At 43.5% G+C, this 23,388-nt stretch overlaps 1 protein-coding gene across 2 annotated transcripts in view; it reads left to right on the top strand.

Annotated features, from left to right (window-relative positions):
* NSF (N-ethylmaleimide sensitive factor, vesicle fusing ATPase) overlaps positions 1 to 23,388 on the top strand; it is a 66,112-nt gene that overhangs the window by 11,179 nt on the left and 31,545 nt on the right. For both annotated transcript variants that reach the window (XM_030508753.1, XM_030508752.1), the window contains exons 2-8: positions 614 to 699; positions 6,879 to 6,978; positions 8,973 to 9,012; positions 11,524 to 11,690; positions 12,862 to 12,969; positions 13,307 to 13,382; positions 18,274 to 18,429. In XM_030508753.1, coding sequence (XP_030364613.1) covers positions 614 to 699; positions 6,879 to 6,978; positions 8,973 to 9,012; positions 11,524 to 11,690; positions 12,862 to 12,969; positions 13,307 to 13,382; positions 18,274 to 18,429 — 733 coding nt within the window. The remainder of the gene's footprint in view (positions 1 to 613; positions 700 to 6,878; positions 6,979 to 8,972; positions 9,013 to 11,523; positions 11,691 to 12,861; positions 12,970 to 13,306; positions 13,383 to 18,273; positions 18,430 to 23,388) is intronic.

The following is a 23,388-nucleotide window of genomic DNA, read 5'->3' as shown; positions in this document are numbered from 1 at the left end:
CTCAGCATGGGGATGGGGTAGCTTGGGCTGAGAGTGGTGATGTTTGGTTATTTTAGTGGCTGATTCATGAGTAATAGTGGAGTTCAGTATCTAATGAACAGATACTCTTGCAATAGGATTGCTCCTTGAAGCAATCCTGAGAAGGTTTCTAGATATTCTGTGGGGCTGGATAGCAGCTTGGGAGAATAAACCTTCCTGTGGACTATCAGTGCTGCCCTTGTGCTGTGCTGTTTGAAGCATGAATATCCAGAATGGATGTGCTCAGATTTCACTTTTCTGAGTAACGTCAGGGAAGAAGAAAGGCAACATCTTTATTCCACCCTCTTTTTCCTAGGTAATTTGAAAGTGTTTTCCATAGGTATGCCAGGAAATACAAGGTGCAGTATCCTCACAAAATGCAGAGCTTTTGGGTACAAACATCTATAACACATAGAAGCATTTGAAGAAACCTTGAAGAGAAGCTTGTCAATGCCCGTGGACTGTGCTCTCAGAATATGACAGCACTCATGAGACCTGTTTTGTTGATGTACAGAAGTTTTGAGCCAGAAGCTTGGCTTTGTAAAGGAAAACCAGGATTGTATTTGACAGTTTTTCTTCTCTTTCTTTCTCCTAGTCTATGCAAGCAGCAAGGTGTCCCACTGATGAGCTGTCACTAACCAACTGTGTGGTGGTGAATGAGAAGGACTTCCAGTCTGGGCAGTAAGTGTGCACTGTTGCTCTTTCAACTTTGAACCAAAAAGTATTGTTTTCAGACTTTGGGTGAGGGTGGAATGAAGTGTCACATTTGGGAAGGTGAATACAGGAGGTTAATTAACAAAACCTCTGTGTCTTTAGAGACCAAAGCTTTAAATGAGCCTCCTTCTCAGAACTGAAGATTCTGAAGTAAATTTGCCTCTGAAGCTTTTCTTCCTTGGGATCTGGATCTGCTCAGCTAATTATAATCAGTATTTTAATGAAGGACTTCAGGCCTTGATCTTTTTTTTTGGGTTTGGTTTTAGTTCCTGTTACACAGCTAGAATACTTGAAGTATTTCAAGTAGACTTTTATCATTTAATTGTGTTACTAGGGGCATCTTCTCGCTTTCACATCATGTTGGAGTGCTGAATAGTCAGTAGAAACTCTTTCTTGTTCTAGGGGTTTTCATGCACGAGAACAAAAGGGAAAGGCAACCAGAGTGTGGGCACAACAGCTTGGATTCTTTAATTACAGTTTTGGGGTGACTGATAGATGCTGACTCTGGGTTTTACTTCTGTGAGAAAAGTAGAAAACACCTCAGTGTTTCAGCTCAGCCCACACAGAAGCGCTTTGTATTAAAAGAAGCCAATTCAGATTAGTTTCCTTGCTTTCCTGCAGCGGTATGGTGGCTCTCTTAAAGGTTTCAATATGTAGATTGTAGACAGAAGGAATTACTTTCAGCAGGGTTTGAAAAATGCAGAAAACAAGTTAAAGAAAGTACCAAATGATACATTTAGGCCCTTAGCATAAAATACCTGGCCCAGGTGAATTCTAAGGCTGGAGAACGAAGCGGCTCTGAACCACAGGGAAGGAGAAAGCGATATGCTTGAAGACTTTTCTCTTTTTGTGCTACCAGTCTGCTGTGCTGCTACCCTGGAGAGCTGTCTGGGCCTTCTAAGGATTAACTGTGGATTGACAAGCCCAACTTGAGTATAAAATGCCAAACCAAACCAAAACCACCCCCCCCTAAAAAATCTAAACGAGCACAACTTTGTAGAGTCAGTAGCAGGCAAAAGGATGTGCTTGGACAGGTAGTGTCCTGGTCTCTTTAAGTGATGACACTAGGTAGATTTTTTCCCAAAATAATTGGCCTACAGAAATACCTGCACTGAGCATTGTACCTCATGCATTATACAAATGTTAATTTCCTCAACACTGAACAACCTGGAGCTGCCAGAGCTGCAGCACCCACCTGCATTCCTTTCGCTCTGAGAGCCCTCATTCATGCTCATGGGAGCAAGCAGGAAGCAACATCCTGAGGCTTGCCTGGTGAGCAGCCTGGCCGTGGTTCTGCCTGTCCTGATTCTCCCTGAAAGAGCTGCTTGTTTCTAGAAATCGGGGCTCATAAAGCAAGCAGCATATGCTTGGTTGTGAGCAGATGCTATAAATTGCTTTGTAAAATGTGAGCCTGGAGTACAGAGAAACATCACGATATTCAGCTACTACTGAGGGATGTAGTCATTCTGCTGCATTGCAGATACACTGAGCAGGACCATCCTTAGGATCTGCTGCAGTAAGGTGCACACAGTCAGCAGATTTGGTTTGTAGCATCTTAGCCATGACTGGCTACACAGAATGTTTTTGGTAGCAGTTACACAAAGGGCTTTCATTTAATGCTTCCATTCGGGGCTCACCGTGTAGACCTGGGAGTTTGACCTTGGATCACTGAGGTGATTTATCCCCAGGATGCCACTGTAGATCTTTTCATGCTTTATTTTCTGCATCCTCTAAGTTGGACAAGTGTGAGTCACTGCTTTGTGACGCATGAGTTCACGGGATGCAGTGCATCAGTGTAGTGCTGTGTTATTTGATAACTTGCACCATCTGAAATTCCGGTGACATACTTTCTTGAGGACTCCCAGTGTATTTTGGAGAGAGAAACAAGTGCTGAAAACACCCAGGCAGTGACGGAAGGCAGGGCATGGTATCTCAATGGCAATATTTTTAATGTTGAGAATTGATTAATTATTTTTACCTGTTATTCCTGCCTTTTACATGGGAAGACCACCCCTTTTATCTCATGCCAGTTTAGTTACCTGAAGAGCCCTGAGGAGCCTTGCTGAATAATTAACATGGGTTTCCAAACATGCACCAGAGAAATATCTGCCCATATTGTTCAGCTGCTTCCTGGCATCTTTGCACAGATCTGTAGGTTGTCCTCTCCCTTATAGAAGCTGTGCTCTTTCTTCACTAATGGAAGTGAAGAAATGGACACACAGGGTCATTTTATCTATTACAGTTTCTGTTGGTTTGCTCAGCAAATTTAGCAACAGACAGTTTCCTGGGTCTGGTTTGGAGTCCTCCTTAAGAACTGGCATCACAGCCATGGTTTGGTTCGAATAATTTCAGGCAAGGCTTTACTCATGAGTTAGATAGAGCAGCAGTTTCTACTCTTCAAGCTATTGGGAGATATCTGGCCCTGGTGACTCACTGTTCCTTTTGTTCATTTTGAAGCAGAAGCAGTTCCTGAGGTTGAAATTTCCCTGCTCCCTTGGGCTTGCCAAGCTCCTTCCTAGTGAACATCAGTGTAGGAAAATGCATTCACTTTTTCCTGCTAGTGCCTTATTTTGAAAATTCTTAGGTTCTTTACAGCCTGTTGGAAAATGCTGCTGCTGCTTTGAGAAGAACCATGGTTGTTCCTGTGCCTTTTGCAGAGTTTTCTCAAAAGAACCTGTCAGGATTCGACCAGATGTTCTCACTTGGCTGGAGAGAGGGTTTTCAGAAAGCTGATTTATTTTTGTTTTAGTTCTTTTCCTTTTTTCTTTCCTGGCATCTCTTTGCTTTCTGTCAGGCTCTGCTGTCTTTCTGGCTCGCTGGAAACGGTTTTAGTGAATGATATGCTCCAATATAGCAAGATTAATTTATATGAAAGCTTTGTGGCTGCCCCCACCCCGCAGTATTTTTACCAAGTATCCTCATTTTCTTGCATTTTCCTTTTTTGAAGTGAAACCCAACAGTGGTGGAGTTTGTTTCTTCCTGCAGAGGTGCTGAATCTAATACGCATTAAACTCACTGTTGTGTTTTGAGCCAAACTTAGTTCACTGCTCAGGGTCCATCCCAGTCTTAAGAAGCTTTAATCCTGGGTCGTTTATACTGTCTGATGAGCTGCTTCTAGTAGGGTGTTACTTGTCATCAGGTGTTATTTCTTGGTGAGGTGTTCCAGTAGCATAGCTGGAACTTGTATTTTGCCTACAGACATGCTTACCAACACTCTGCAGTATAATACCTTGCTTTCCAGTTGCTTGTGTATTGATCAGGCTTATACACTGTGCTGAAAACCTCCTGATTCCAGTCTTGGCTTTCTGGACAGCTTCTGTATTTTATTTATTACTTGGTTGAAAATGAAACAGTCATTGGAGCAACATTCAGCTGGAAAAGGATCATCTTCCCTGCCTTGCTGGCAGCGTTCTTCCTAATGCAGCCAGAGATGATGTTGGCCGTCTTTGCTGCAAGGGTGTGTTGCTGGCTCATGTTCACCTTGTTGTCCACCAGGATCCCAGATCTTTTTCTGCAAAGCCACTTCCCAGCCAGGTGCTCCCCAGCCTGTACTGGTGCACAGGATCATTCCTCCCCAAGTGGAGGACTTTGCATTTTCCAGTGTTGAACTTGAATGGGATTTGTGTCAGCCCATGTCTCCACCCTGTCAAAGTCCCTCTGCATGGCAGCACAAGCAGCAGGCGTGTCATCTGCACTCTGTCCCACCATCCTGGTCATTAATGAGGAGTTTAAGTAGTTGTGGCCCCTATGGATGCCTGGAGCTGGGCTTGATGCTGCTGATCACAACCCTCTGAGCCCAGTGGTTCAGGTGGTTTTCAAACCACACTGCCCACGTACCCAGTTGTATTTCAGCAGTTTGTCTGTAAGGATTGTAGAAAGCATTGCTAACATTGAGATAAACAATACCCACAGCTCCCCCTTTGTCCTCAAAGCTCACCATTTCATCCTAGAAAGCTATCATACTGGTCAGGCCTGTTTTTCCTTCATAAATCCATGCTGCCTACTCCCAGTCACTTTCTTGTTCTTTAATACATTTGGCTTACAGGAGTAGTTGTTCCGCCACTTTCCTAGGCTTGCATCCTCCTTGAAGATAGGAGCAGCACTTGCTTTCTCCCAGTCCCCAGTACCTCCCTGCTCACCATGAAGCACCAGTAAAGGTCTTGCTCTGCCTGTGTAAGATTTACAGGGAACCATACCACTTATAGCAGGTTTCTGGATTCATGCCTGGGGCAGGAGGAGATGGAAAAGGAAGGATGCCCATCCCTGCAGCTCGGGTTTTATGCATCTAATGGGTGATTTAGGGCCAGAACCAGTGAAGAATCACTGGCCCACCTGCCAGAGGATGTATGTATCACTCTGATGTGTTTAAAATGCTTTCTTACCCTGCTATGACATTAAGAGCTAGCAGTTCCTGGCAAGGTTTTGCAAGCTTCCCTGCCTGTTTGGGCTAAAGCTGGTGTTGTCTAGTGGTTTTAGCTACCCAGGCCACGCATTTCCTCTAGTCTCAAAGAGCCATATGTTCCTTCCCACCATGGGCCTGAAGCTGTTACGCACACACGATGTAGCCAGTGATCTGCTTTTGGATGGTGTTGGATTTGCAGTGCATATGCAAATGGGAATGTATGGAGCATATGTGCATGTAATGTATTCACTGCCAGCGAGGAGGGATGGCCAGGAGTGTGGGCCTTGCCTGTTGGCATAGTTCATCTGGCCCTTAGTTTCTGACTGTGGATAAGAGGGGAACACCACAGGAGTTGGTGGCCTTCCATAATCTATGAGTAGTTAAAGTACAGACAAATGTGAAGAAGATGAGGTGAAACCATCACCCCTGCCACCAGTGCACACAAATCCCATCTTCCTTTGGGTTTGCTTTCTTATGCCAAAAAGAAGTCTGCCTATCAGATGATAAGAGCTATCAGGCAACGTCTGAGGATAACTATAAGCAGCTTTTGAGCATCTTTGTTCCTGACAGCTTAGCTTCTGAGAGTGACAGACTGACACATGCAATGGCTGCTGCTCTGTCTGCTCCTGACTGTTCGTATTGTTCTGTTTTTATAACAGCATTCCTGGTCTTCATATGCTGTCTCAGTTCAAGGTCTGTTGGTCGCTATCCAACAGGAGGAGCAGCCTCAGCACCCATGTGATTTTACTTTTTGAACAGAAATTCCTTCCATTATTTCTGCAGTCAAACTTCTAAACAGCATACCAAGATCCGTGAACAGGCTTTGCATCTGTTTCTTGTTGAAATCACAGCGGGGGGATACTGCTTGTATTGGGGTAAAATGTTCATAGAATCCTAGAATGATTTGGGTTGGAAGGGACCTTAAAGCTCATCCAGCTCCAACCCCCTGCCATGGGCAGGGACACCTTCCGCTAGAGCAGGTTGCTCCAAGCCCCTGTGTCCAACGTGGACTTGAACACTGCCAGGGATGGGGCAGCCACAAAACCATTTTGCTTGTAATTAGTCCAGAAAGCAACACCAATACAAGTGTTTGTGATACTATTTTGCTGTTATTTCTGGAAGAGTTTGGCCTCTAAGAGTGTATTTCTCACCTTTCCAAGGCAGTTTATCCCCAAGTCACTGTTCTTCCAAGGCACCTTGAAATCCCTGGCTGCCTCCTTCCCCTGTGCCTGGAGAGCTGTCAATTTAACACATAGGTTTTTAATTCCAGGCTACTGAGTGATCTGATACTGATGCTTTGGTGTTGGGTGCTTGAGATGTGAAACCAATGTTGATTTTTAGATATAGCAGCCTTGGTCTTTGTGGTTATAACTTGATTCTCTCACACTTGTATGGGGCAGTTCCTGAAGCAAAGGGCTACTGGTGGAGGAATATAAATAGTAGTTGTTAGTACCACGTCTTGAAGTTGGGCTTAGAGATCATGTTATATCACCGAAGGTGATGGACCCCTGTGAAAGACTGCTGTGTAGACCTGCATCATGATATAGGTCTAAAGCTTTTGTTTTCTCCTTTGTAGGACCAGGGATAAGCTGGCTTGTTTCTTTTGAGTTCTCAAAAGAACTCAATGCAATACAAAATCCTCCTGGCTATATAGAACCATAGATTAGTTTGGGTTGGAAGGGACCATATGGTATATGTAATATACTTCCAACATAGTGAAGTAAAATACTGTTCTCTCTTCTAGACATGTTGTTGTGAAGACTTCTCCCAACCACAAATACATTTTCACACTGAGAACCCACCCCTCGGTTGTTCCTGGCAGCATCGCCTTCAGCTTGCCCCAGGTACTGTATGGTTTGACTTACCACTTTGCTGTAGAATAAATCTCTTTGGAGATCAGGATTGAAGGTAACTTGTCATTGGAGGGAGATGGCTGCCTAAATGTGTGCTGCAAATTTGATTTCTAAATCAGTAAAGTAAAAGAAGACTTTTACTATCATTGAAGAAAACTTGCTTATATTACTTTGATCTACTTTTAGCGTATGTGGGATAAAGATACTAGAAAAGGTGTAATTTAACCTTTTAAAAACCCACCAGAAACTATAGTTTGGAAGCTATTTCCAAAAGAAAAGCCTAAGCAATAGCTGCTATTCCCTGTGAATTTTTATTGTTTTGGTTTCCCTTGACTTTAAGGGTTTCCTTTGTGGTGTTGCTCCTTTAAAGATCTGCTGGAAGGTTTTTGAACTATATTCAGTCATTGTTAGTGTTTTCAGATGAAAAGTGCAATGAAATGCATAAAATAGATTTAACTTGTCTCCTTTCTTAAGTCAAGTTATGACATGTTAAATGATGGTTAGAGTAAATAATTAATACTATTCACTTCTAAATAGAAAAATGAATCTTGTAGCTTTTAACTGGCTCACACAGTGAGTCGTGTAATGCAGAGGTGCAACAGTGATGGTCACTGATTGAGTGCTTTCTTAGCAGTTACTGCTAGTAACTGGTCTAGAAGCTGAGTCCATGCTGCAGACACAAGACTTCTTTTCCTCAACATGTGTCTGGGCATATGCCCCAAAAGGACTTTCTGCTTTTTGACATGTTGTTCAAATTCGCATTTGTCCGGATGAGTGGGTGAAGAGGATGTTATGTTGACCATATGTCTAGCTATGATTTGTGATGCCCAAACTGAAAAGCAGTTATCAGTAGAACATATTTGTATCACAGGGTTAAAGTAGAGGCACTCATGGTCTAGAGTTGATTTTTGTAGATTCCAGTTGTTGTAGAACCAGGAGAGCTCTTCTACTAAGGAATGAGGTAGGTTGGTTACATCTAAAAAGTGACTATGAGGTAGGTTGGATACCTCTTAAAAAGTGACTAGGGTTGTGTTACAGCTACTGGTAGATGTTTTATTTGAGTATTCCTGATGCTAGGCTTTAATTTCCAGTACTTCCTGAAGCCTTGGAACCAGTGTTACACAAAATGTGTGCTTACCTTATGCATTCATGGATGGTCATGTGGTAGACACAGGCTCTAAGATCTCCAGAAGTCTGTTTATTGTGCATTCATTATGCACATAAAGTTCTTGACCACCTTTACTCTGTAATAATGTTAATTCCTAGGCTTAAAGACCAAAAGCTGTGAAAAGGTTTGTACACTGCAGAGCCCACAAGGTGAAGAGCTGCACATTTTGCAATTATCAAGCCAGAACTGTTGGCACAGTAAAGCTTGTAGGTTTTTGTATCACATAATTATTGCACCATTTCCCACTTGACACGCAGTTCTGTGCTGCATAAATCTTCTACAAGGAATTTGAAGGGACCTGGAGGATTTGAACAGTTTCAGTCTTACTAGTTCTCTGAACAAGTGTTGTTTTAGGTAATATTGTCCCTTAAAGCACATTACAACCATTTCCTGCAGCTAGTATATACAGGTAAGCTTTTAAAGTGGTCATAGAGCGTGTAACAGCCTTTCTTGCCTCTTGCACTACCTCTTGTGTGATCAGCACCGAGCTTTGGTGGGAAATGAGCAGAATGACAAAAGTCCTATCCAGGATGATATCTTCTGCCTCTGAGACAAGGGGTAACCAATAATATGAAGAAGGTTGAACTGAACAAATTCCTAAGGTTAGAAAATAGAATTGTTAATAGAAATGCTTCCATGTTTTTGACTTGTTTTCTCTTAAACTGGGGGTCTTTTGTAAGATCCCATTCTGCCCTTTTTTGCTGCTTCTTAAGGCTCTCATGTGGGAGCTGCTTTTCTGAGTGAGGATGCTGTCTCTGAGGGGGTGTTTGTTCTGCCAAATGACAGGATTTGTGAAGCTGTTGTCTTGTTTTGACAGAGAAAATGGGCTGGACTCGCCATCGGGCAAGAGATAGATGGTAAGTCAGTCAGCAGCATGATGGTGACCTACCTTTATAAAAGCTGCATTCTCTGTTTCCATACTGAAGCGAAACTGAATTGGAAACATCTCAGACCTTCAGCCCTTCTTCAGGTAATATGAGGCCCTCGTTAGTGAAAGGGAGTTGCTCTTGTGTCTGCAGGCTTTCTGCCTCTCCACGTTTTCAAAACCTGGAGGACTATTTTGACTGTTCATGTCATACACCTGCTAGTAGGGGAATCTCACTCCTTGGCTGTTTGTTTTCCCAGCTCCTTTGGGCTCAGCAAGTCTGTGGGTGTGGATCTTGAATGTTAAGTCTGATGTCTTTGTCTAGAGTGGGTCTGTTTGCCCCTCTACACAAGTAGATGCCTCACAGATCTTGCTTGGAAGCCAATTCTTTTTGCTAGCTGATCTGGTTTTGTTTTTCAAACTGAGGAATAACCTATAATGAATGGGGGAGACCCATAAATTAATGTTTCTCACCCTTGTTTGTTTACTGGGCAGTGACATGTGCCAGCTGCCTTACAGATAAGTGCCTTTTAGTGCTGAAGTTATTTGGGGAAGGAAGCACTAGTATTCACCACGATTAGCTGAATACTAAGAGCGCTTTTGTGATTGTACTTGTACCAGACCTTGCTATAAACTTACCAACTATGTGGGAACATGTGTTCAGAAAAATAATGCAGTAATTTTATGCAGAGTGACTAAATGTCATATGACTCCCTGCTGAGTGTAAAGCATTTGTAAAGTTATTCTACAGGTAGGGAGAAGTATTCATGAAAGTAGTGATTTACCAGGGCTGTCTCTTTGTCTCGTTCCCTTAATAATGTGAAAACTATGTTTTAAATGTCAGTTTTAAATGGAGTCCCGTGCTTAGTGGTACAGTCTCCTTGAGCCCCTAATAATATGGTAAAGGTTTTCCAGGTGAGTGGATATTGTTTGTTTGCCTGGAGTGGATGTTGTTGTCTTGCACTGGATGTCAGGTCCTGTTGCAGTTGGAGATGCACATCTGGAGCAGGGGGCTGACTGCTTCAGCTGCATTCTCCACACTGGGAGGTCACTGGTACCTCCTCAGCGTGCCCCTCTGTTTCTAAGGTGTTACAGGTTTTTGGGGCTGAGGCTGTCTATTGCTTTCTGTTCTGCATCCCCAGTGGTGCATCACTGCTCTCCTCTGTACCAGGCATCCCCAGCATTCAGTCCTTGATGTCAGGACTACTCATATTCAGTTGACACCTCAGTTCTGTGATGTGATCAGGTTCAGGGACTGATATTCTTTCTGGAATCCTTTGTTTGACAAAGCCCTGAGGTTAGGCAAGTAAAAGGAAACAATTGCCCTGATGTAACCTGTAAGGTAAGAAGAACTCCTGCTGTGCCCTTGCAGGATGGAAGTCTCTCCTTCATTAGTATGGCTTATGAGATAATCTGCTGCCATATCCCTTTTTGAAAGAACTGGTTGATGTAGTAGACCTACCTGAGTTCAGGAAGTGGTTTGCTGTTTCATCTTTATTTCCTGGAAGATCTTTTTTTGGCAGGTCATTTCTGAGTGGCCTATTCTTATACCAGGAAGGATGTTAAATGTGCATGCTGTGATGACCTCTGTGTCTTCTAGTAGCAGGTTAAGCAAGAGACCGGCTCTCCCTATTCTCTTAGTTTGAACGAATCGTGTATCATAGCATGGTGGGTGCTTGTTTTGACATCACATCCTCCCAGGCATCTGTAGGTTTATTCTGGAATCATTCTACTGCCAAGAGGCTTGATGGGAAATATTAATTTCCCTTATTCACTGCTTTGTGACAGCCTGTCCTGATCAGCTGTGCTAGGGCAGGATCCCTGAACTTGTGGCCCATGCTCTGCTTTCCTTTCTATCTCTTTTTCTGCAGCAGCAGCAGCCCTAAGTGGCCTCTTGTTTTTGACTGATGTAACTTGGTCACCTGTGTGGGTTAGGTGCAGTTGGCAATGTCTTCCATGCCACTTTGCTCTCTGTCCCCTTTTGAGGGCTGTTCAGTTGATTCTGCATTACTGAAGGAAACCTGGGGCATGTTAGGATAGGCCCAAGTGCACCCTTGGGGTAGGGGTTGTTTCCTCTGTGTCAGAGATGAGGGATAACTAATGCTTTGTTCTGGGCTGTAGAAGCCTGATAGATTATATTACTGCACACATCTGGAGAAGAGCTGGTCAGTGTGTTGCAGATACAGCTGTTGTGGTACTACAGCATCTGTGTTTTCGTTGTCCTCATCCCCAAAGCTTGTGTGGTGTTTGAGCTGTTTTAAAGGAGGCTATATTAGAGTTTTTAAAGAAATGCAGGGATTTTCAGTGGAGATATGTTGCTGTATATTTGATCTGGTAATAGAACATGGATGTAGGAGAAGTAAGGGTCAGAAATAATATATTCAATTTTATGAAGTGCTCATTCAGGGTGGAGGAATGTGTACTGCCCAACTTAGAGTATCTTTAATATATTGGGGGGGGACTGTGCTGTTCTGAAATATGCTGTTTCTTCTTTCTTTAACAGTTTCCTTATACACTTTTGACAAGACTAAGCAGTGTATTGGCACAATGACCATTGAGATTGATTTCCTGCAGAAGAAGAACATAGACTCCAACCCCTACGACACAGACAAGATGGCTGCTGAGTTCATCCAGCAGTTCAACAGCCAAGCCTTCTCTGTGGGCCAGCAGGTAGGGGGTTGCCTTTGAAGTCTAACATGGTCTTCAGTAACATGCACATGCTTTTGTGCTGCAGTGATGGGAGATACTGAAGAATGCCTGGGTACCATCTCTGTGCTGCAGAGGACAGCTCATAGGCAGAGATGGTTTGTTGTGGGAATGGGTTCTTTGTGGCAAGTTGAACCAGCGTGGCTTTCACTGAGAGCATGAGCAGAGTAGTTTAAAATCTGCCCTTTCCTCATCTAAAGAAATCTATCTTTCTTTGTAAGGAAGATTCCCAGGGGTTGAGCCAGCTGAGTTCTCTCTGGTGTGGCCTGGTTGGATATAAGCTTGGCAGCTCCTGGAATCTTCTGAGGAGTAACTGTTGTCTCTCTTCTGTATAAGAGCAAAATGAACACCAGTTTTAATTATCAGTAGCACCTTTCAAGTGCTGTGTATTTTATTATAACATTTATTGCTACTCTAAGGACTCCAGTAGTAAAATAGAGATTTTGGGGACTTCTGAAAACTGATGTCCCTGTAACTGAGCCGTCTCAGCTCTGCAGCAGATGGGCTTCTGCCCCTGCAAACATCTGTGATAGCCTCTGGTTTGCCATATTCTCAGGGTGGGTCGAGGTCTGCCTCTCATAGTAGTTTACAACTCTCAGGGCCTTAAGTCAGTTGGAAGTGTAATCTTGCAGGAAAGAATTGTGCAGAGCCTGCTTCTCTGTGGGACAGACCCTGCTTCTCATAACATTCATTCTGTCTCTCATTACTCTAGCACTGATTTTGAGGTATCCTTGTCAAACTGAAATGTGAAAGGTCCAAAGGCTTGAGCTAAAATTGTTCTTGCCTGGCCCCAGTATCTAGAGAGGAAAATGCAAGAGATGACACAGAACATTTAGCTGGGGAGAGAAGGGAGGGAAAGAGAAGCTTTTCTTGGAAAGAGAATTTTTGTTTGAGTTTTTCCAATTGACTTGATATTCTGCTACTTTTGGTCTGTTACTTTTAAGTATAGGACATGAAAAGCACACGTTCAGTCCACCAGACCTTTACAGGGTAAAATCTACATGGAATTTCTTGGGTGGTAAAATTAGTCTTCAGGGTTCTTTCTCTTCAAAAATCCTTTATTTCTTTTCTCTTGTCAAAATCCTTTTTAGCTTTTGAATGAATGAAACTCGCCTTCTGTTTTTTCTTTCCACAGCTTGTGTTCAGCTTTAATGACAAACTGTTTGGCATGGTGGTAAAGGACATGGAAGCTATGGACCCCAGCATTCTCAAAGGAGAGTCTGGAACAAGCAAAAAGCAAAAGGTGGGCTTACAGGAATTCGTGTTCTTTCCCTAGGGACTGCAGAGATCCAAGTAGTGACCAGATCTTGCTACCAGGAGGAATTTAGGTTACTGGCATTTGGAGAAGTTGCACATTTGTTTCATCTGGCTGTGCCATTTGCCTCAGAGAAGACAAGGAGCTTCTGCTTTCAATGATGTTCTTTTAGAGAAGATGGTTGGTATTTCTTTCCAGTGAGTTTTGTAGTGGAGCCTTCGCTGCTGTTTCTTGCCTTCTGAGATGTGCTTGGAGATACCTAAGGAGCTATAAGAAATTGAGTCTAATGATTTAATGTAATGCTTTGTTTTCCTCCCTTTTGTAGATTGAGGTTGGTTTGGTTCTTGGAAACAGTCAAGTGGCCTTTGAAAAAGCTGAGAACTCCTCTCTCAATCTGATTGGTAAGTGCCACTCTAAAGAGGTAAATATTGCTTGTAATTTGCTGCTTTTCAGGCCTCAGAGACTTATATGCCTCAAAGTTTGTTTTTCTGATTACATCAGTTTGACTGAATCCGTTGAAAACTGCATCTCAGAATGTCTCCCAGCTATCTGTTTAAACTAGCAGATCATAAATCATAGAATGGTTAGGCAAATGACTGGATTCGATCCCGTAGGAACCTGTGCCACCCTTTAGAAAGCAGTTTGTAGGTGCTCGGCATTCTCTTGAAAGCCACTGCACTGAGGAGACACCACCCCTGCAGCAGACTCTGCTGCTTCTAAACAGGGGCTCAATAAACATCACCGTCCTCCCACTATGAAGCTTTACAAGTGACCAGCATACTAGAGCAGTTCTGGGGTGTGTATTCCACACGTATCACCATGGGGTATCTAAAACAGAGACAGAGATAGGAGGAGAAATGGTGAGTGTGACTTCGAGAGGTCCTGACAGCACCAAATTGAGTTGGGTGTGTAGAGAAGTTAACCTGCACTCCTAGGCCTAGATTAGAAGGGCACAATGGACCAGTAGATCCAGCAAAACACAGCAGCTAGTTGAAATAGTTTAACTCTTTAAACACTCCAGAATGCTGTTTCTCAGGGACACCAACAAGCCAGCACTGCTCTCATTACATTTAATTAAACCAGCAGGGAAATAGGAAATGAAGAACTTATTTGGATGTGTAGCCCAAATTTCAAAAAGTGAGTGCAAAGCTTCTGCAGTTTCCATCTGTAATGAAATCTCCTCTTAAAGAAGAGGGGGCAGCTTCTGAAGAGCACTTGGCTTTTCTTCACTTCTGAAAGTGCTGCTCTTCAGAAGCTGGTGGCAGCTGCAGAGCACAGCACAGTGGGTTCATGGGGTGTTTAACTGTCTACGCAGCAAGCTTATGAACAAACCTGAACTTTTTCTAAGGAGACAGTTTCTAAAACCTCAACAAACCAGATCTTCATGTACAATTTCAGCCTTCGCTAGCAAAGAAATGGTGGAATAATTGCTGTGTCCTCCACACATTGAATTAAAGGCTGGTGTAGGGCTAGGGAGGAATCTGGTTTGTTCCAATAGAGCCACCAGCTTCAGTGATGGGGACCTGGGCCACAGAGTGGGCAATGGGGGCCCCTTCTCTGCAGTTGGCTTTGTGTGTGCCTGGTGGCTGTCCTGCAGGACTGGTGGCTGTCCAGACTAAATGCTCTGTTCGTCTGGCTGTTCCTTATCAGTGTTGAAGAGGAGGATCGTAACCAAGCCTACAATTGCAAATACCTCCCTTGCTGGTAGTATGGCTCTGGGGATTCTTTTCTGAGTGTGACTCAAGTCCTGTACTAGAATCACAATCTTTTTTTGTTTTGCTTATTTTCCTTTCCTATTTTGTTCCCTCTTCCTGTAATCCGTGAGCTAAGAAACTTCTTTTGCTGCTGCTCTTTCCACAGGTAAGAAGTGGTAGGTGAAGGTTGCTGGGAGTGGGGGTTCAGGGAACCTGGCCAGCTCAAGTGAGCACTCAGTTGAGTTTCAATGCTGATTATTTTTGTAGTAGGCTTCAAAGCACAGCTCTGCTTTCCTGTACTTTGTTACTAGAAATTAAACATGTGAGGGTAGTAGCCACTTGAGGAAAGTGGAATTCAACTCATCCAGCATTGCAGAAGCTTGTGGCAGAGGCTGAGTTTTGATGCTGCCCTGAGGTCCATAGGTTGCATTGTAGGTGACTGTAATTAAGCATATTAACAAAGATAGAGGTTTTAAGAAGGCTAAGGGAAATTTGCATGGGCAATTAGTTCATACCTGTGATTACATGATTACAGCCCATTTAGTTTTTACTGCGTTTTGATAAAACAGCTTGAGGTATTAACGTAATCCAGTTTATTGCAGCAGGGCAAGCAGTGATCATGGAATCCTACAATGGTTTGGGTTGGAAGGGACCCTAAAGCTCCTCCAGTTCCAACCCCTTGCCATGGGCAGGGACACCTCCCGCTAGAGCAGGTTGCTCCAAGCCCCTGTGTCCAACGTGGCCTTGAACACTGCCAGGGATGGGGCAGCCACAGCTTCTCTGGGCACCCTGTGCCAGCGCCTCAGCACCCTCCCAGGGAAGAGCTTCTGCCTCAGAGCTCATCTCAATCTCCCCTCTGGCAGGTTAAAGCCATTCCCCTTGTCCTGTCCCTACAGGCCCTTGTCCAAAGCCCCTCTCCAGGTTTCCTGGAGCCCCTTTAGGCACTGGAGCTGCTATAAGGTCTCCCCTTCAGGAGCCTTCTCTTCTCCAGGCTGCCCCAGCCCAGCTCTCTCAGCCTGGCTCCAGAGCAGAGCTGCTCCAGCCCTCGCAGCATCTCTGTGGCCTCCTCTGGCCTCGCTCCAACAGGTCCACGTATTTTACTTGGTTGATATTCAAAGCCACCTGTGATGTTCCTCCTAGCATGTATAGGTGTGAAGAGTGTTCCTGAGGGAAAGCTGAATGATTGGAAATAGGAATCATTCTTGGTGATTCAATTTCACTGTCTGCAGACAAGACAAGAGTTGCTTATGCCTCAATTTACTTCTGTCAGCTTGGTGCTTTATTTAATCTCCTCATTGATCTGAGGCAGAGGTACTTAAAGTGCTTTGTTGGTCTCTAGAGAATTGTAAAGCTCTGAATAATTAAATTCAGAGAGAGGAGATAAAAGTCAAGTAAGTGTCATGGAGCACTGCCTTCAATAAAGGGCCTTTCTTTTTTTCAATAGAAAAGAATTGTAATAATTAAAAGCAAGCCAATTCTATTTCTCCTATTTAGCATAAAACGATGTGTTATAAAACCAATGGCTGATGTTTGAATTCAGTCTGCAAGAACTTCATTGTGATCAGCTGCAGCCAGAAGGGGGGAGTGTAGGCTAAGCTCCATGGGAAGAGGAACATCCCTGGCGCAGTGATCTGATCTAAAAGCTGTAGTGGAGCAATGAGGTAATAAATACACAGTAATCAGTGAATTAAATGCTCACTGCTGCCCTGCACAGTGCTGTGGTGGTGCTGTATGTTATACGTACTACAAAGTTGTCCCTAAGATGTTAGTAAAAGGCATGTTCTTGTTTGGTTTGCTGCACTTGGAATTGAAATACTGATTCCAGGTGTGTTTAGTCCAAGATTAGTAGCAGTGTAATTCAGCTAAACCAGAACGTCGGTTGAGTGTACTTACTGGACTAACTCATGCTAACTCACAATCTGGCTCAACCTGGAGTATGTGTAGAAGAGATTGTGGAACAAATCAGCAAAATGCACAGTTGTAGTTTGCCCCCATTGGCTTTTTAGGGGAGATAAGGCCCATTTTCAAAAGTATTCTAGAGAAGGTCTAGAGAGTTACAGATCTTTGAGCCTGAAATCTGTACCGAAGGAATCAATAGAAACTGTAATAAAGAATTAAACTTGTGAATACCAGTCGAAAGGTGGTACACTGGGAAGATCAGCCCTACCTCATGATCTCACCAGAGTTCATCATGGGAATCAGAAAGTACAGGCGTAAGGGCTGACATAGGCTGCTTGTTTTGCAAAGCTCTTCCAGCACAGTTCTTTATCAAAGTTTCTTTAAAAAGAATCTGAACAAAGATCTGTAAGAGAGAAGGTCCTGGCATGAGTAAATGAGTGATGAAAGGGTAGAAGTAAATAGCCAGGGCCAGAGGAGTTCAGCATGAATCTGCTGGGGCCTTTGCTATTCCTTATAATTATTGAATAAACTGGAAAAAAGGGTGAGTAATGAGGTGACAAAGCTTGCTCTTATGGATCTTGGTGACTAAGAAATCAAATGGCAGAGGAAATTCAATATAAATAAATATAAAGGGACGTGTGGGAGGAAAAACACTCCTAACCTCGGTCAAAAATGATTGCTGTTTTGGGCCAAGATCCCAGGTCTGATAGTTTCAAGGAGATGCTGGACCCACGCTCAGTAGCAGCCTGAGCCCTGTTGTTAAGAATTATTACTCATTATTAATAAAGGAATATGAACAAAGCAGAATATAATTTTGTACCTGTATTTAAGATAGAAGCAGTGCGTGCAGTTCTTGTCTGTCAAAGGATGTAGTAGAAATAGAGGAGACTGAAAGGAGAACAAGAGCATGCAAGTGTGGAGCAGCTGCTGCCTAGGGAAGGAAGAACAAGCAAGGACTGCTCTGCCTGCAAAAGGCATCTCAGAGGAGGACACAGAACAAACCTTTTGTCATCCCAGGTAGCCCGAAAGAGAACAGAGGCTGATACTATGCAGAGAAGTTGTGGTTGCCCAGAGAAGCTGTGGCTGCCCCATCCCTGGCAGTGTTCAAGGCCAGGCTGGACACAGGGGCTTGGAGCAACCTGCTCTAGTGGAAGGTGTCCCTGCCCGTGGCAGGGGGTTGGAACTGGAGGAGCTTTAGGGTCCCTTCCACCCCAAACCATTCTATGATTATTTACTGCCTTTTCAGATACAGGACTTGGGAGACATGACATGAAGCTGGTAGGAGCTGGTTCAGAAACATGAAATGAGCTGTTTGGTTGTGCAGGCAGTGGCAGGCATGGTGAGATGCTGTAGGGCACTCTGGGTTCCAAGTTTACATGGGTCCAAGGGCACCTAGGTGAATTTGTGGCAGAGAAACCTGCTCTGAATCCTTAAATACATAAGAGCAACACCTGGCTCGTGAAATCCCTGAAGTGGGCAATTGGAAAGCTGGGAAAATAGCTGACTGACTAAGCAGGAGTCTCTGGTGTATTGCCGTTGCATCTTTGTCATAGTGCATTCTCCTGGCTAACATCTGCTAGGACCAAACATCAAGTTAGCTGGATGTGGGTCTGCCCTGGTAGAACTGTTCTGCTGTTTGTACTTCTGTTTGCTGTATATTGCTGTGCTCTGTGTTTGGAATGATTTCTTGGTTTTGCAGGTAAATCAAAGACCAAGGAGAACCGCCAGTCTATCATCAACCCAGACTGGAACTTTGAGAAAATGGGCATTGGGGGCCTGGACAAAGAGTTCTCCGACATTTTCCGGCGAGCTTTTGCTTCTCGAGTTTTTCCACCTGAAATTGTGGAGCAAATGGGTGAGTGCAATCCAGAGAAGTATGGTTGGGGTACAGGATACAGCCTGCTTCTGGTTTGTAAAGACTGGATATCAACTAACAGCCTTAGAATGCTATAACATGGCAGTTTCTTAGGGATCTAATAGACTAACAAAGCCTGTTCTTCCCCTGTTGCCTCTGAATGTGTTTCTTCCTCTTGTTACTTGGCTGTAGAAGGGGACAAAGAAACAACATGAATACTCAACACTGAATGAATGAGATACATGGTTTAAGTGAATACTTTTCTGTTGGAGCTGAAACTCTCCCTATTCTTTTGAATGCTGCATTTATTTGTAGCAGCGAGACTGAATGCTCCTATTCCCGACTTACTGAGCTGTCTATATAGGTCAAAGGAAATTCTGCCTTAATGATCCTGCTCTATATATTAAATATCTGTTGTCCTGGCAGTTGCATTATAAACCTATGTCCTTCTCACCTGGGAAACAGAGCATCTTGTGTGACCTGTGCTTGGTCAGATTTGAAGTGCTGGAGAGGATGCACAGGCCGTGGCATGCCCTGGGGTTTGTGAAATGAAAGCTCAGGTTCTAAATATAACTTTTTTGGGGGGAGGGCTGGGGGAAGGAGAGGCAGTCCCATGACTTTGTAAACATGTGCTGGCAGGCGGATAAATGGTGCTGGTTTGGATTTGTAGTCAGCAGTATGCAGCTGCAGGTGTCTTATTTTGTCTCATAAGGTGGCTGGGGATGTTATGGCTGGTGTTCTCTGAATATAATCTCTGGGGGTTCAGATTTAAACTTGGAACCTGTAGCTGTATAATTTCTGTGTATGTTTATATTTCTTGATCCACCTTCCCTCTCCCCACAAATGAAGCGATTGAGCTTTTGATTACAAACCTGATTTTCCTCAGAAGATGGGTCATAGAATCATAGAATCATAGAATCATAGAATCGTAAGGGTTGGAAAGGACCTTAAGATCATCTAGTTCCAACCCCCCTGCCATGGCCAGGGACACCTTGCCCTAAACCATGTGGCTCAAGGCTCTGTCCAACCTGGCCTTGAACACCGCCAGGGATGGAGCATCCACAACCTCCCTGGGCAACCCATTCCAGTGCTTCACCACCCTCACTGTAAAGAACTTCTTCCTTATATCTAATCTAAACTTCCTCTGTTTAAGTTTGAACCCATTACCCCTTGTCCTACCACTACAGTCCCTAAGGAAGAGTCCCTCCCCAGCATCCTTGTAGACCCCCTTCAGATACTGGAAGGCTGCTATGAGGTCACCACGCAGCCTTCTCTTCTCCAGGCTGAACAGCCCCAACTTTCTCAGCCTGTCTTCATATGGGAGGTGCTCCAGCCCTCTTATCATCCTCGTGGCCCTCCTCTGGACTCGCTCCAACAGCTCCATGTCCTTTTTATGTCCTGTTTGTGTGTGGCTGTTTCCAGTGCTCGTGGAATTGATGTTAAACTTCCCTGTGACGTTAGGTCTTTTCTTAGTGTTTTGAACGCTTAGGAGGAAACACTGGAGAAACCCTGCAGGCCAAGTCCAACTAGTGCACAATTCTCTCTCTCCAGCTTTTTCACTTCACATCCATCTGATAGCCAAGGACTTCTGGGGGCTGATCTTGGGTCGCTGGGTTTTTGCAGCCGTGAGCAAGTCATAAGTTCTCTGGTTTTGCTTGACAGTATCAAATACTTAAATTTGTTAAATATTTATGCAGAGAGAAGAAATGAGAGAAATGATGTTGGCTTTTACCTAGATATACTCTGTTGTGTCCAGTTCAGAAATGCTGCTGGCAGCTGCCTTTGGAAGGACCAGCATCCCTGACTTGAAATATTATGAGCTTTTGAAGCAGTTATCATATATATTCATGGCTGCAGTACAGAGTCCTTAGTTGAGGCCATATGTAAAGGTAAAAGATGTAGACTTTGGGAATTCTCATCAGTGTCACTGGACTGTGATGAGAAATATGTTAGTAGATTAGAGATAATTAGAGCTAGTTTTCATTTTCTGTGGCAGGGTTGGAACAAGGTGATCTTTAAAGTCGCTTCCAACCTAAACCATTCTGTGATTTGGTGATAGCTTCTCCTATTCAACTTCCCTGGCTGCGTGCAATCTGGCAGTACAATAAGCAGTCGTGTGTCAGCCTACGATTGCATTCCCTCGGTATTATCATTAGCTGAATTAACCTGTCAGCTGGGCACTCCTTGGGAGTGACGTGCAGCAGCTACCTTTGCCGTGGAGGACCTACATCTCCACCAGGTACCTCTGGAGAAGGCTGGAATCCTTGCTGCAGGGGGAGGTTGTGGAGCTGCTCTGCAGGATGTGCTGCTCAGATGGTTCCTCCTGTCAATCGGTGTTGCTTAATACGGGAAGAAAAAGATCCTCTGAAGGACCACTACTATTTTGATTACCCTGGGCAATGAATTAAAGGTATGCCGTAGTATTTGTATAAATACATAGACCCTTACGTGTGCGTGTTTACACACATACTCCACAAAGCAGCATTTTTCTGGTAAGAAGGTAGGCTCCCAGGAGAGCTCTCAGCAATGTGATGAACCCCAGGGCTAAAGAGCTTATCTGAAATGTGAAAAAACAAACCTTTCTGACATTCATTTTCTTTGCCTTAGTTATAACTTGCTCTTAACTATATTTCAGATCTGAAATGTCAGCGTGACAGCTGTTCACCTTTGTATATAATTTATTGGGAAAGGAAAAGAAGGAATTTGCTTGCTATCTGGTGCTCTAGTGCTCACCCAGATCTGGGTTTTGCCCAGTGCTCGCAGACTGCAACTCCCATGCCAAATGCAATAAATATTTCTGTCCTGTAACTACAGAGAGGCTCTATAGACCCTTCAAAGATTACTTACAATTTGTGTGTGGTTGATCTAACTTCCAAGGAATGTTCTGGGTTTGGAGCATATAAATCAACAGTAGTTAACCGTATCATCCAAGGGTGTAAATGCTACTCTGATGCTACAATCTTTGGTTTATCCAAGAAAAGAAGCCTTAGCTCAGCTTCAGCTGGTCATTAAACCTTGCCATAGCTCCCTGCTGCCTAAGGGGCAATTTACTTTTCCCTACCCACGCTTTTCCCAGCAGAAATGGAAATAAAGAAATCTGGATGAGGATTCAGGAAGGTGTCTTGAAACAAAAAGGCCACTTCTTTCTTAGTGCCCTCTGAGACCTCCCAGGAGTGATACTTTGATGGAAGGAACTTTACACTTGCAGGGCACTTTGAGCAGGGAAGTGATTTTTCTGACTTGTGGCACATGAGTTGTTGTAAAGGCCACTGAAAAAGCATATTTTGGATGTACATGTTGTTACAGTTAATTAACAGGTATAGAAATCTTTGGTGATACAATCCTTTTAAAAGACTGAAATAGAACCCAAATTCCTCATCCTCTCCTGTTACCATCACTAAGTAGGTGCAGTCAGACTTTTCCAAGCTGATTTCTATTTCCTGGTAGCCCTCTTAACATGTCCTCTGAGCTCTTGGGATCAATTGGTTTCGGAACTCTGTATTTTTGAGTGTATAAAAAGTATTAATAAAACACAAGATGAACACTCACATTAGCAGATAGTCAGGTATTATTCTCTTTCTTGGGTTCTGCCTGTGAGGTGGAGGCTTGTCTTTTAAGCTACCTAAAAAATGGATACATTAATGTTCTTGAAGTACTCGGATATTATAAGAGAGGAATAATAATGGAAAGGATCTCATGCAGTCTGTTCTGAAAATAGGATCATTTTAACGAAAGAATGGGTGTCAGACATGTCTAACCTGTAACTGAGGTGACAGAAATGGCAGAACCTCCCAAGGAGGCCTATTGCGCTGCTTCCAGCATCTCCATCAACAGTTTTCAAGTGTCTATTCTCAGACTTGCAGCAGTTCATCATATATTGCTTATTTCTTTTATGGTTTTGGATGAGGCTTTTACATACTTGTCTGTTTGTTCTCTTCAGTATTCTCAAGATCTCAGATTCTTAAACCATTTCTCATAACCTCTGGATCACCAATCATTGCTTCTCTTCCCTTGGTCATTCTTCACTGCTTAGAAACGTGATGGCCAAAACAGGGCACAGCAGCTGAAGTGCTCACCAATTCCAGCTCAGTTGGTGGCTGTTGTATGTCCCTCAGTGTATGTGCCTCTTTATAATCCTCACGAGGATGATTTTTTTGGTTTTGCAACATGCATTTAATTATTCCTACCCCAATTTAGAAACTTGTGCATCAAGTTACATTGGTTTTAAGTGAATTTAATCCTGCCCGTCAGTTTATTTGTAGATCTTGGTTTTGTGATGTGCAGATTTAATAGGTGTATTCTGTTCCAGCTTCCAGGCTATTAATAAAAGCACTGCATACCAGTAATTTCAGGCTGGTTCCTTTCTCGTTGTGCTTTAAAGTTTGAAGGGGTTTTTTTCCATTCACTTTGTGTTTTTCGTTCAGCCTGTGTTTTTCCTACATGCTTATGAAGATTTATAAGACCTATTTATATCTTTATGAAAGTCTAAGTCTCCCTCTATTGCTGTATTTGTTTTCTCATACAATCATAGAATGGTGAGGGTTGGAAAGGACCTGAAGATCATCTAATTCCAACCCCCAGATCATCTAGTTCTCAACCCCTTTGTGTGTGACCTTCTACCCTTTCCTAGAGGGAAGTTGTCTCAGGCTGACCTAATAAATTCCTTTTGGCTATTTCTTGCATCCTTTTTTTTTTCTACCTACTTTAAAAGATATTGTGCCAGAGTTTTCCAGGAATTAAGTTAGTGATGAGGCTACATCACACAATCAGTAAATAGCTGAGATTGAAAGGGATCTCTGAAGATTTAGTCCAAGCCCGTGGCTCCCTTCCTTTTCCCTTTATAACATTATGGATGACATTCACTTTCTTCCTCCCAGTGTCTTACCCACCCTGTCCAAATCTCAGTGACTTTGAGATGATTTCACCCACTCTGAGTGCTCTTGGCTGAAGTTCATGTCC

The sequence above is a fragment of the Strigops habroptila genome, chromosome 19 (assembly GCF_004027225.2).
Source record: "Strigops habroptila isolate Jane chromosome 19, bStrHab1.2.pri, whole genome shotgun sequence".
In the NCBI taxonomy this organism is placed as follows: Eukaryota; Metazoa; Chordata; class Aves; order Psittaciformes; family Psittacidae; genus Strigops; species Strigops habroptila.
The sequence above is the reverse complement of the archived record's forward strand: the minus strand, read 5'-3'. Positions and strand labels throughout refer to the sequence as shown.